Raw genomic sequence first — 14,585 nt, 5'->3', positions numbered from 1 at the left:
CTCTCATTCTGTGCTCGAACTGAATGCACACCATTGAAGTAATTTTTTTTTAGGGAAATCGTTGGGTGGAATATTACATACATTCGGTGTGCGGAAATGGAGAAGAGAAAGGTCGCCGTCGGAGAGGAAAATGATGGAACAAAGTGGACTTAAAGAAAAACAACCAGTACAACCAGTTGAGACTAGAAATAAAGAGAGAGAGAGAGAGAGAGAGAGAGAGAGAAACAGAAAGAGTCTGAATCGGAGAGCGGAGAATAAAGCGGTTAAGCAGTGCAGCCAAACTTCGACAATTTTCGCTCCGCAGCCAAAATTACTACCTTTAATATAGCAACAATGAGTTACTTTGTACTGGTTAATTACCAATTAGATAGTGGAATAGAATCATGCGTTTTAACTGTTGTATATTTTTTACCTGTAGTTGTTTACGGCACGGTAGAATCCGAAAGTGATAAGCGAGAACCGAGGCAACCGGGGCACCAACAGCAAAGAGAGCCCACAGTATCTCATACATATAAATTGTCGGCATTATTCGTTTGATGTGATGGCGTGGGGCTCCTTACTCGCCTTTTGATCAAAGATTCCGCCAAAACACTGTTTACGTTTTTTTCTCATTCTTTCCTCTTTCGTCGTTCTGCTGCGAACTTTCCGCGCATTTATCGCCGGTACCACATCTTCCGAAAGGAAACTACCTGCCCGGGCGGAGTGGTACAATCGAGGGGGTGGTGGTTTCTGTGGCTATTTTGAACGACCAGAGTCGAGTCAGCAGGGTTCTTCCTTCAAAAAAAAAAAAAATCCAATCGACTGATTACTACAACCTAATGCGAATGTGCCGGTTGAAACTCGGTCGTAACCGCACGAACGGTTTGCGGTGGAGAAAAGGTGTGTAAGGAGAAGCATCAAGCAGTATCAGCGGGATTGTTTGGGTGTTTTATTTTTTATATCATACCACAAGTGCTGCAGCGCAACTCAGAGAGCGCACATATTGGAGCATGAAGGGCAGACTCTCCGAGAGATGCTAAATTCTCTTTGGAGTACAATTGTTGTTGAGAACAGTTCTATGAAAAGTTGTTGCTTTCTCATCTGTTGATAGGTGATTACATTATTTAATACCCAAACCGGCTACCACTTCACTTCAATAAAATTCCAATTGGATCTAAAAATAACCAAAGATTTATGGGACAATTTTAACATTTTCTATCGGATAAGGTCCTTTCTTAAGAACCGCCGAGCGCGATGATCACCAGTCACGCACTCCCGTTACCGGCGACGACGGCTCAAGCGAAAGTCAACTCCTGCCGGAATGGCGTCCACGGGAGGAAAGCGTCATAATTATCATAAAATTTTCACCCGGTATTAAGCCGAGAAGTAAGCCCCAGCTGGTAGAGGGAAGATCCACACGGTAAGAACAGGGAAACCTCAAAGGCCATTAGCGGTGTCGTGCCGTCCACCGGCGATTGCGATGACGACGACGACGACGACGATGTTTGTTCCATCGTTTCGGTTTAAGTTTATTAGTGTGGTTCAATCGCACTTGACTTCTTGAAATAATTTATTGCCCTGATAAGATATGTGTACATGATTTTGTTTGATTGGTAATAAAGAACTGTTCAGCGAAGCCAGCTCTCGTGCAAGCTCCACACCCGTCGATCCTGAACCATGCTAATGTTTATGCAGTGGTGGCCAGTAGTGATCGCATTATGAAACCAATGGAAACCGGCTTCTGTGTGCGAATCAGCGTAAATGGAACAACATAAAACCACAAAGTGCCGCCTGATGGCAGCTACTGCACTACGGACGCTGCTGCTGATGATATTGTAGTTTTGGGCTAGCGCTGCCGACCGTCGTTCGTTTGTTGTGGTTGCGTTTTTTCTTGGTGTTATTTTTCCTTGCTTTTTTTTCGTTGGGTTTCCGTGCATCACCCGCTGCATTTAGGAAGAAAATCGTTTTTTTTTTAAACAGAAGTACGTATTTAATACTAGGCAATCGATTCTTGCTTCCTCTATCCTACTTAAAGCCCATGGAAACCTCCATAAGATCCGATTAGATAAATGTCCTTGAATTTGGATATAAGGTAGCGAACTTATCATTAACTTGATTCTACTGGTTCCAAAAAATAATTGTGTAGTACTACATGGCAGTTTCTTCACTCTCATGGCGGTAGTATTTTGGTTTTTCACAAGCTTTATTTCTATTGCACTCAAAAATATTTTGTCATCGAAACAAATCGTTTTACGAGTAATAAATCTCGAAATTTATATACCTTTTTGTTCGACAACAGAAAACCAAGCATTTGCTTATAGAACATATCAATTATTTGTGACGTTATGACGGTTTCCCCAAAAGTCTTTTTCTGAAGAGGCTTGCGTTGATCACGATGGAAGCTCAGCGGGTCATTTGAATTAGCTTAGAGTTTTCCCCGTGGCTGTAAACGTTCGGTTTCGTAAGTATTTCGATTTTATTGCAAACAGGAACGTTTCCCCGAAAAAATATGTCTAGAGCGCTAAAAATTGCATGAATTTTTTTTTTTCAGTTTTGTGCTTAAATGATCGAACAAGGACTGACAATATCAATAACGAACTTCAAAAATATATATATATATATACATTGAAAAAAATTCTATTGAAATTTGGAAAAAAATTCTCTAGCAGTTGTATTATGAGAAAAAGCTGTAAAACTTTTGTTTAGATTTTTAAAAAAATAAAACCATATATTATAACCAATTATTCACTTAGGAAAACATTCTTCTGCCAATTCTATTAAAATAAATTATCACATGATCAAAACGTTGCTAGGCATAGAACATTCAGTCTTTCCTTTCTTTTCTTCGTTGGCTAAAAAAAAGCTACTCAAAGTCGATTCGGTTGATCATTCAACAATATTCTGACTAAATCGGGTTTTATTCATAAGGCAAACTCATCAATCTAGAAATCTACAGAAAAAAGCTATCTTGAGGTTAAATATGTCGTCGGATACCGATCTCCGGTTTCTAAGAACGATCCGAAAATATTAGTGGGTACTTGAATATTTTTCTCAATTTCACCCAGTGTGATTCTTTAGCTACAATTTCAAAAAGCTGACGATATTTGGTATGTAGACGTCATTCCGATTTCGAAAATACCTTTATTGCAGGGAACATGATGGATTTTCGCAAATTCTCAGAATCCGGAAATCGATTTTTTTAATTTCAAAATAGTGTCGAACATCAACCTTCGGTTACTGAACGTCATCTTTATTTTAAATTTAGTTTTAATGTTTTCCATAATAAAATTCAAAGACTACTGTAGCATGAAATTCCAAAAGAAATACGATTTTTTTAGTCTTAACGGTGGATCAAAACGCTACTACGTTTTATTTCTGACGTTTTGGCGATTGGACTTGGTCTTCCTCAGGGAATAGAAAGTTGTACCGTTGTATCGTACCGTACGCTGAACGAAAAACGTTAAAACAGAAAAAGCTGTATTTCCCTTGGGTTTTCCATAGTTTTATGCAATTTCCATCTTGCATCAGGCGCCATCTTGCATCAGGAAATAGCATTGAAAATCTCGTTCCGTCTCTGGACATGGCATCCTGAATCGTGCCGAAGGATGTCGAACTGTGAAGACTGTCATCAGTGACAGCTTTGAAGAACCAACAGACATAAGGAGATGAAAAATAACAGCCATTGCATGTTTGCGTTGCCGTCAGTGGCTGTCGGGCTGTATACCGAACGTATGGAGAACAGGGAGAGCTGTGTAATACAATGAGAGCCGAAGTAGTTCAAAATTTCAGCTGTATCGTGAAGCAGCCTCCTTCCCAGAATCAATTATAGTCACAAAATTTAATTCCCATATGCAAACAGACATTCGGTAACGTCTTCTGTTGCATAGTCTGGAATAGTATATTCTCTCGACATTCCTTCGCCGGAGTAAAGTGCTGATACAAGCCTTGTTTCCCAAGGGAGAAAGTAGACAACAACAAAAAATAGCGATAGAGTTTCTTTTCTTAGTCACTATGGGTGACGTACAGAGTTTGCTTTGACAAGTGGTTGGTGATAGGTTCGAATCTTAGTAGAACTAAGCCATTCGTCATCAAAGGGAATTTTTGGTATGGGTTTATTCTCAGGCTCTTCCACGCAATACTTCCTTTTGACTTAATAACCACTGGGCATATCATAGACGTTATACGCTGTTAGAGTGATAGCTTGAAGGAGGATTATGATAAGGTCAATAAGGAAGGAAGTAGGTTACTGAGTCTGAAGGGAAAGACACGGAGCAGGTTGCTTGTCAATAATTAACACTGCAAAAGTTAAAAAAACTATAGGTGACAAGCACAAAACCAGGTATCGAAATGGTTGAAATTTACGAGGTTCGGGTTGAACGGGCTCGCCCACTTCGATATTCAGCCGCTCCATCGCTTCCAATCATCGCTTCGAGTAGTGGACCGACGCCAGATCCGGTCAGAATTCCGCGTATTCGCCCTTATAGTATTTCTTGATGAGCGACACAACTTCCGGCAGACACTTCGTGCTACAAATTACTCCGGTCACTGTCAGTCCGGAGCGAAAGAAGAGCGGCTTTGACATCCCCTTCTCGCTGATTGTCAGCCACAGTAGCACCTTCTTGGAAAACTTGGTATATGAAATGAAGTTCACCTCGGTGCTCACTTCCGTCGTGGGGGAAGTAAAATACGAAGAGCCAGTCGTTGCAATCCGGGGTGAGATAGGTCATGTCGTCTGCCGCTTCCTGATATGCACAGCCCATGTTCGCCAGGCACTTTTTCACTGTTTGGACAGTTGCACAAACCTCCGGCCAAGTGCACGCAGCGATGTAGCCACTTTTTGCCTCTTCGGCATCCTTTGGAGTTTGTTGCCGCTCAGGGTCGTCGGCCGTTCGGAATCGGGTTTTCGTTCGATGCTCGATTGTTGTCCAATAGTGCCAAGATATTGTAAATGCCGAAACGGCCGTTTTCGACGCGGCGGGGTACCGTTTTTTGAACGCGCACACTAGTGAACATAGTAGCCTAACTTTTTTTTGCAATCACGGTTAGAGCTCGATCGATAGAGCTGTCAATTTTTTTCTGCTGGCTCATGGGTTGCTATGATTGATGCTGCATGGGTAGTTTCGTCAATCCGTGTGATGGTAAACTCATGAAAAATCGGCAATTTTTATGCATTTTAATGCAAACGTAGTACAACAGTTGGTTTCTCTCAGATGGTCTCGAGGTACCATGCTGGCCTAACAAGCCAGTCATCGTAGGTTCGAGTCCCGGCTCGGGACAGACTGTTGGTGTCAGTAGGATCGTAGTGCTAGCCCCGCAATTGTCCTCTACTTTAACAGTTGGCTGCGAAGTCTGTGTATAAATAAACAGAAAGTCGAATTTGAATCGGAATGTAGCACCAAGGCTTTGCTTTAGTACAATAGTTTGCATAATCAAATTTCAATTTTCGCGTTAATCTTTTCCCAATCGGTTGCCGCAAGAACGAAGGACATCCGTTGAAAACTAACCTCTTTGGAAAAGGAAAACTTTCGTCGTATTTTTCGTGTTTAGATTTTCCTTTTACAGGTCTATGTAGCGGAACTTCCTGAGAGACGTATTTTTATGTCAAAATTTCTACTTTTTTGTAAATTAAAATTTAATATTCATTTGGAATATTATGAATAAAAAAAATGTTTTTTTCTCGCAATGTATATATTTTTTACAAGACAGCTCATACAATTCATACAATTCATTCTCATCGAGTTTTTTCTATAGAACCAAAGGTTTCTGAGCTACAACACTTTGAGTAAAACTAGTGCCAATTACATACATCCAATACTCTCAGATTTGAAATTTTTTTCAGGAGCATAAAATACTAAGTTTGTTGAGTCGAATACGTGTATTATCGACTATATTCATACTTGAACATTTTCCTTAATATAACCCAGAGGAAGGTCGTGACCAATAAGCAAAAAAGTATTGAAACTGATACCCTAATTCACCATAAAGCTTCGTGACGCATTCGGTTCACGTATGAAAACACAACAGTTGACGTTTGATGAAACTTCGTACCTATTGTGATTGCATACAAACCTGGAGAGTAAAATACTTCACTTGTATTCGCAACCTTGCATGCAAACTCATCACTTGACTTGCTTGGATGAAGGCATTGCATTCGTATACAAGTGTTAACGATATTGCTATGTTTCCATGCAAGTCGAGAATGTTGAAGTAAGTTGAATTCAATCAATTATCGACGGGGGGATAGTTTATCTATTCACATTTCGGGATTTCATCTGTAATGTTTGCAAAACAAACCAGAAAATAAATAAATTCTTTATACAACAATTGTTTGCAACAAAGTCCTACCCGATTTTGCTACGCTCATACTTAAAATCGATATAGTTGTTCTTTATCAAAAACTTTAAAACCCGTTTATTTTGGTTTGGCCCTTATGGTGACACTTTCCACTTTAAAGTTTCCTTAAAAATCCACTTTTTTAAAGGTTTAAACTTTTAAATACTTGTAACTTTTGACCCATTTATCCGATTTCGATTTTTTTGGTATCAAGTTTAGGGTAAATAATCGACCTTTCATTGGAAAATATCCCACTGTAGTTTGAATAACAATAATCAAGCAAAAACAATGACGGTCTTTTTTCGTTTTTGAGGGTTTGAGAAGCACGAGCAAGTCTGGACCTCCAAAACCTGTTCATGGTGCCAGACATGCAGGCCCCAGATTGGAAAAACGAAGTGAAGATTTTTTTCGCTGGTCACCGTCACCAGTCGCGCTGATTATTATTTTAAGCTTATTGGGTGGTTTCACTGGCATCTCGGATGGCAAGACACGGAGCGTGATGGCATTCTGAAATATTCTTTTTCTATGTTGTAAGGAAAGAGGGCCACCCGAAAATATTTGTCTCTGGCTCCCCAAGATCTAAATCCAGCTCTGCCCAGGAGATAGTTTGATTTTTTTGGATTCCTCAGGAAATTTTGCGTAAAAAAAACAAATTTTCACGGCTGTGTTTTTTATTGGAGATAAAATTTTTTTAATCTTCAATATCCACCATAATCACCATGCGTCCTCATTAATAAACGGACACTGTAATTCAGTATTATAATACAATTTTGTCGATTTGTAAGGTAAGGCCCCAGGAGACTCTATCGTTTAATATGTTTGCATCGCAGTACCTTATTTCGATGGAGACTAATGGTGGTTATGATGGACATCAATATTCAAAAAAATTCTATTTTCAAAAACGAGGAAGTCGCCAGGGTCTCAAACTCTCCAAAACGTCAAAACAAAACGGTTTGAATCATACGGATATTAAATTTACAATGTGAATATATAGGCGTTATAGCGATTTTCAGTATGATCGGAGCAAAAAAAATGCTGATAGGACTTTGTTTTTTTAGCAGAGTAGGCAGTGTGACTTTGCACTCGTATCCAAGTGAGTTTTAAAACTTGCTTGCACACTTATTTTCGGTTCACACGTAAACCCTACTAACAGTGCAGTACACTTGAGTAAGATTTGAGTATGAATCCTGCATAACAACAATTGCATAAAAATCGAATTGCGATCAAATTCGCACCGCGTCTGCTGCAACAGTTTGTTGCATTGTCCTTTGAAAGCATAAATTCTAACTAAAAACAAAACTCATCGCGTCACATCATCGCCTGCATCGTTGAATACCTACATCGTGCACTGCATGCATTGCACGCATTCAGGCTCAATCGATCAGAGTGTGCGGTGCAAAAAAACGCAAACTATCGAGAGGAAGCAGATTGAAGTTGAATTCAAATCTGGGAAAGTGTTACTCAGTTCAACTTTGCATGAGTTCATGCCATCACTGTTTTTTAGGAAATGCTGTATAGTTTACTTGAAAAGCTTCAATCTGTTAACTAGTGTTTTTACATTAAGTTGAAAATTTTAAATGACACGAACTGCTGTGTAAATCTTTAAAGTGATGAATAACAAATTTGTGCCAAATTGGCTTCTCAATTTGCCACCGCCTAGCACAGTACACGGGAGCCACCTTGGAAGACGTTAATCATGATTGAAGGATTTAAAAAAAACATATTCCTGTCACCCGGTGTGGCGGTAACAACAAAGCGAGCGCGCAAGCCTTCGCTTTGATGAACAAATCGATCAGGTTCATCGTCTGATACCGTTCAAATCTATGCCGGTTGACCGGCGCCAGTGTATGATTGATGGTTGACTCCCTGTCTCGGGTGTACATATTTTGCTATTTCTGTTGTTTCTCTGGTTTTGCCCGAAGCTACGACCGACGCCGGAGCCGCACCCAGCTGATGTTTTCTTTTTAATGACAGTTTGATAAATTTTCTTATCGATTAATTAATTTCCTTTTACAGGCAATCATCACGGTGTGCTTGATGGTCGCACATTTGACGCGGCCGTGTCACTGTCGCGCCACGATCGCTGGGACCAGCCGACAGCGCATGGCAAATATTTCCATCGAAAGTAACTCGATTCAGCGATTGGCTAGTGGAACGGAAGCGACGAACGGCGTGCCAGCATCAGCGGAGGCAACCGTGATCAGTGCAACTGTCGGTGCGGTTGTCAGTTATGACGGCACTGGAAGCAACGGCGGTGGTGACGGTGATGGAAACTTTGCTGCTGGCACTAGCAACCATGGTAATAATAAACATCCACCGAAGACGGTTCAGAAGGAGCTGAAGCGAGTGTTTCTATCCAATCGGACGGTGACGTGCAACGATGGATCGCAGGCTGGCTTTTACCTGAGGAAATCGGCCGGCTCTCGCCGGTGGGTGGTGTTTTTCGAGGGCGGCTGGCACTGTTACGATCACAAGACGTGCCGCGCGCGGTGGCTCAAGTTGCGACACCTGATGACTTCGGCACAATGGCCTGAAACGAGGGACGGTAAGAGAGATTTGAGGGCTTGATGAAAATGAAATTTGTTTTGCTAACGGAACCGTTTGCTTTCTTTCAGTCGGTGGTCTCCTTTCGCCCTTGCCGTCGGAGAATCCTTACTGGTACAACGCAAATCATGTGTTTGTGCCTTACTGTAGTAGTGACTCCTGGAGTGGTACCAAGGTCAAACCGGATACCAGAGATGGGCTGCGCTTTATGGGATCGTTAATTGTTCGGCAAGTGATCGCTGACTTGATTCCGCTGGGTTTGGGCCACTCGCAGGGTGCCGACCTGTTGATGGCAGGTTCGTCAGCTGGTGGTCTGGGTGTGATGCTAAATCTGGATAAAGTGCGCAGCTTTTTGCAGAAAGAAAGAGGTAAGCGTGGGTTTTTATTGCGCTTTTTAATGATGTTGATTGATAAATCTATTTTGTTCGGCAGGATTAAAGGTAAGCGTACGGGGCGTCAGCGATTCCGGCTGGTTCTTGGATAGAGAACCGTACACTCCTGGAGCGGTTGCTGCCTGGGAAGCCGTCCGTCAGGGATGGAGAATGTGGGACGGAGCCCTGCCACAGGCTTGCGTTGCTGAACATACGCGAGAACCATGGCGATGCTATTTCGGCTATCGACTATATAATACGCTAAAATGTAAGTGTTAATTAACAGTAACTTCAACTAAAACATAAGCTCAAAATAGAACCGCATTTATTTACGGTCCATGCCGAAAAAACACACAAATAAACAATACTCACTTCACACTCGCTTATTTCGGTTTATTTTTCAGCGCCGCTATTCGTCTTCCAGTGGCTATTCGATGAGGCCCAGATGCGGGCGGACCACGTTGGTGCCCCGGTGACCCCCCAGCAGTGGGATTACATCCACGATATGGGTGGAGCGCTGCGTGAATCACTGAACAACGTGTCGGCGGTATTCGCACCGTCCTGCATTGGCCATTCGGTGCTGACGAAGCGTGACTGGTTGAACATCCGAATCGACGACATTAGCTTGGCAGATGCGCTCCGCTGCTGGGAACAGTCGGACCATCGGGAAAAGCAAATTCTGCGGCGGCAATCGAATAGAAATCCAAGTCCGCAGAAGTTGCGCCGAAAGCATAACGGTAGCCGACGGGCAAAGCTTCCGAACGAAATGCCAAATGCGGGTGGTCCGGGCCAGCAGAAGGGCGAGGAATTCGACCGGCCCAAGCTGACCAAAGAAGAACGGGAACGGCGCCGTCAGGAGCGACGTGAGCGACAAAATCAGCGACGATTGAATCGGATGAACAAGAAAAACGGACGAGAAGGTGCGGGTCGGAATCACACTCGACACCAGCAAATGAAACTAGAAGAATCCCAATCAACGAATGTTCCTAGACTAGAGCGGTCACCAAACAGTGCCGGCAACGGTAGTAATAGCCTGAACCCAAACAGACAAAACCCACAGCAGAACGGTCGCCACCGACTGCGGAATCAGAACAAAAAGCGTTTGAACCACAAGAATCGCAACCGTAAAAACACAAACAACCGAAAGCAGCAGCAGCAGAATCGAAATGTTGCCGCATTCGGACTGAATATTGCCGAACCAAAGAAGTGCTCACTGCGGCTACTGGAGCGATGCAGTTGGCCCCAGTGTAACCATTCCTGTCCAACGTTGACGAATCCGCTAACCGGTGAGGAGATGAAATTTCTCGAGCTGCTTGCGTCGTTCGGGTTGGACATGGACGCGGTAGCCACGGCACTCGGCGTCGACATGCAGACGTTGAACAACATGGACCACGCGGAGCTGGTCAACTTGCTGACCCAACAGGTCACGTAGCATCGAACTGATTCGATGCAACGCCCTTGTACATAGATGAACAAATTTGTTTAGATGTAGAGAATAATTTATTTGACACTTAGCCTTAAAGGGAAGTAGAATGAAATTTGATTAAGTTCAAATGTGTGCGATATTTGAGCAAGATGTGTTTCTAAGTTCTAAATTTTTTATGGTCAGCAGGATCACATCTGTGGATCCGGCCGAACCAAACTACTGTAACGATTCGGTCCATGTTTACTTCAGAAATGCAGCTCACCTTTGTTGAGATTAACTGTCCATAGTAAGTGTATATATTATACGCTAAACAGTGTAGAAGAGCTACAAAACAAAACTGAACCAGACTGAATCATACGTTTAAAATATTTATTTTTATATTGTTAATAGTCGTGTAAAATATGTCATGTTACTGCATAATAGTTTTCGAGAGCTCTAGAATAGCGACAGTTGTCCCAGTACTTAGCGTATTAAGCGAAGACTATTTTGCTAGTTAGGTTAGCCCAAGTGCTTGCGAGTAGTGCCGCGTTGTATTTATTTTGTCCCAGAACTAAACGAACCAACAACAACATACTGTACATACTAGCTGATAAGCCACTCAAAATGACTACCTCACCGATTATACTGTATACATATATAGCGTTAGCAGCACATGCACCCTACAGATAGCAAGTATATAGCCTAGCCTTGACCACTCGAATAGCAAATATAATTCCGCCTGCCGCGTGAAATGGAAGCTGTGGACGCGCGAGATCCAATCACGACCGAATTAAACTCTGCAACGAATCAGTTTTTGTACCTGCAATTAGTCATAGTTATAAAAGTACTAGTAGCAATGATTATTACTATTTTTTTTTTTCAAAGCCTCCAGCCGCTTTCAAGTCGTTTTTAGCAGGGGTAGGATTTGTTTTGTTAACTTCTTCCGACCAAGTTTTCTTTTCTATAAATATATTTCTCTCTCTCACAGCGAACCCCTGTAGTAGCCGCTAGTAGCAACAAGAAATGCATGTTATTCTAATTGTAAATAATTATTTATATGCCAATTAGCGACAGAGCTGAACTCAGCGTTATGTTGAACATACATCGAAAGCCAAGTGAAGATAATATAACTATGAATAAAACGGATTGATGAACCATTTTACGATGCGATGTTTTTAGATTGCTTCTCAGAGAAAAGAATCCATAAGCTGGATGCAAGATTGGTTGATTCGGTCTACCAGGGGGGGGGGGGGGGTCACAGTATCTGGACTACGTCCAGAAACGCATTTCTCATTGTTTCTTTTAAAAAGGAATCTTAAGTCCAAAGAGTGTATCGAAAAGTAGTCGTAAACTTTAAAATACGAAAATTAATACGAAATCAGGGCAATGCAAAGCCTTGGTGCTGCATTCCGATTCGGAACTCGACCTTCCGTTTATTATACGAAGACTTCGCAGCCCACTGTTTTAGTGTACAGGACAATTGCGGGGCTAGCGCTACGATCCTATTGACAACCGATCCTATTGACAACTGTATCTTCCGAGCCGGGACTCGGACCTACGACGACTGGCTTGTTAGGCCAGCATCGAACCTGAAGACCAGCTGGACCAGGGTTAACCAGCTAAGGTAAGGGTTGAAACAAAATCATTGAAAAATACTACAAGTTATACAGCCCTAGGGGTTGTGTTGTGACGTAGGACAAATACATTTATTGATTTTAACTCTTGTTTAACATATTTCACTACACCCGTTTTACACCGTGTGTCTCCAACAGCTATAAGAGCTCTAGATGCTATAGTATTAAGAACAAGAATGAAGTTGAATTTTCTACACGCTTTTGTGTCGAGTTGAGCGTAGATTTTTGCAATATGGGCGGAGCGACGCAGACTCGAGAATGAAAAAAGAAACAAAAAACCTTCGATAGTATTGATTGTCATGAGCATCAAAAGAAAATTTGTGCTTTCCTAATGCGAAGATTACCCTGGTTCTAGATTAACTAATTTTCGTTGTCGATATTGGTAACCGATAACGGTGTTCGACTGAGCACAAAGTAACAATTGAACCGGAAAATCACTCAATTTCGTAGGGAAAACTCTTAAAATGAGGATTATATCTTGCTACGACAAACTGTTCAAAGGCAACACTGCCGTTGTCATTTGGTGCCTCGGTCGTTATTGTAAAAATGATTTTTGAGAAATAAATGAAAATTCTACTCTTGTAGTAGTTGCGAAAATTCTCATAACTCATATCTTCAACCATTCATAGTATGAAAAAAACCGATTCCATCGTTTTCAGCTAGAACTGCGTGCTACAGAACGCTTCCCAAGTAACAATATCAGTTTAACGATGCACTTGAAGAAGTTTTGATTGCTTGTCCTTAATCCTGGCATAAATCTTATTATTCTCACAAACTGCTACAAATCAGCCGTAAAATCCTCATAAGATCGAGGAGGGGCATGCTAGAGAAGGTACTCGAAAATAGTTTCTAAAGTTCGCTTAAAACTCTATATTTTTATCGATAAGTACTCATAATAGCATTCAGGAGTTACTCACAACCATGAGAAAACTATAACAAATTTCGAGAGTTTCATAGATTAGGTTCGCGATCCTTCTTTTTAGCTTATTTCGCTGTTTGTCTGTGGTAGAATTTTGACAACTGAATAACATATTTGACATTTCGCGCCAACGCGATTAGGCAGCACCCCATCAGAATTTTTATTCTTATTTTCAAAAATATAACTGAACTATAATTTGAAAAGGGCTGAAGTTTCTGAATCAGTTCCCAAATGCGGTTTTCAACCTTTTGGCCTCGCGATCTTCTTTGCTAAGTACAAAGCTGTGTGTGTCAGTCTCATATCGTCCTGCAGGTCTAATTGGTTTAATGTCTTTGTCTTAATTTTTTGAAAGTCCGTTCTCACAGAGGTATGTAGAAAGAAATTTTATTCACCTGTCAAATTCATCAAGGCCTTCGCGGTCACTGGGACCGGTTTCTTGATTTTTTTTTGTGGCTGGCCCCGATTACTGTACACAAATTACGAGATACCCATACTCATTGATGAAGCAGGGTTTGTTGATAGTAATGAAAATAATAAAAATAATAAAAGCCTTGGCGCTAGATTCCGATTCGGAACTCGACCTTCTGTTTATTATACGCAAACTTCACAGCCAACTGTTTTTAGTGTAAAGGATAATTACGGAGCTAGCGCTACGAGCCTACTGACCCTTACAGTCACTCCCGAGCCGACACTCGAACCTACGGCGACTGGCTTGGTCATCAAGCATCGTACCTCAGGACCAGGTGAAAGGGTTGGTAGTTATGCTGTGTTCCAATTTGGTATCGCATAGGCAAAGAGACAAACGACCTTCATGGGATTGGAATTCCACACCTGATTTGGAGTTTTGAGGTAACGTCCGAAGAAGTAATACCAAGCAAATACAAGGGCTTCACAATCACAAAGCTGGTGAGCTGACGATACAACTGCAAGCTTGAAGAAGCGGCAGTTATCACATAACGCAATACCGATGTTCTTTAGGTGGTAATGATTCCCGTGTAGAGATGTAGTTCGCCACAAGATTAACTGTTTATATTGTCTCCAGCCCTGTATGTTGTTCCATGGTTTTGAAATGGCCCGCAGAAATGACACAGGGCCAGTGTATCGCTGTGCTGATCCTTGCCTTGCGAGGTAGTGTCTATTTATGAACTAAGGGTGTGAGTTCAAACTCCCTTAGAATGCGAAGATGATCAACCTGATTACCTTCAAATATTGTTTTATTTGTTGGAGCCTTAGACCGATGACAGAGTAAGCGCGAATAGCGTCGCGAAGCGATTCACCTTGCCGTAAGTAAAACATACAGCTCTGCCTAGGGCTGTAGACTTATCCATGGCAAGGTGATTCGAATCGCGACGCTATTCGCGCTTACGCGCCTATGTCATCGGTCTTAGGCCGATGACATA

General features: G+C 41.8%; 1 protein-coding gene across 3 annotated transcripts in view; it reads left to right on the top strand.

Moving 5' to 3' along the window:
* Positions 1 to 11,794, top strand: part of LOC129724759 (palmitoleoyl-protein carboxylesterase NOTUM) — a 46,156-nt gene extending 34,362 nt beyond the window's left edge. For all 3 annotated transcript variants that reach the window (XM_055679907.1, XM_055679908.1, XM_055679906.1), the window contains 4 exons: positions 8,329 to 8,857; positions 8,928 to 9,224; positions 9,289 to 9,495; positions 9,632 to 11,794. In XM_055679907.1, coding sequence (XP_055535882.1) covers positions 8,329 to 8,857; positions 8,928 to 9,224; positions 9,289 to 9,495; positions 9,632 to 10,659 — 2,061 coding nt within the window. In that variant the 3' untranslated portion in view covers positions 10,660 to 11,794. The remainder of the gene's footprint in view (positions 1 to 8,328; positions 8,858 to 8,927; positions 9,225 to 9,288; positions 9,496 to 9,631) is intronic.
* The last annotated feature ends 2,791 nt before the right edge of the window (positions 11,795 to 14,585 follow it).

Source organism: Wyeomyia smithii, chromosome 2 (assembly GCF_029784165.1).
Source record: "Wyeomyia smithii strain HCP4-BCI-WySm-NY-G18 chromosome 2, ASM2978416v1, whole genome shotgun sequence".
Classification (NCBI taxonomy): Eukaryota; Metazoa; Arthropoda; class Insecta; order Diptera; family Culicidae; genus Wyeomyia; species Wyeomyia smithii.
This window is presented reverse-complemented; position numbering and strand designations above follow the sequence as displayed.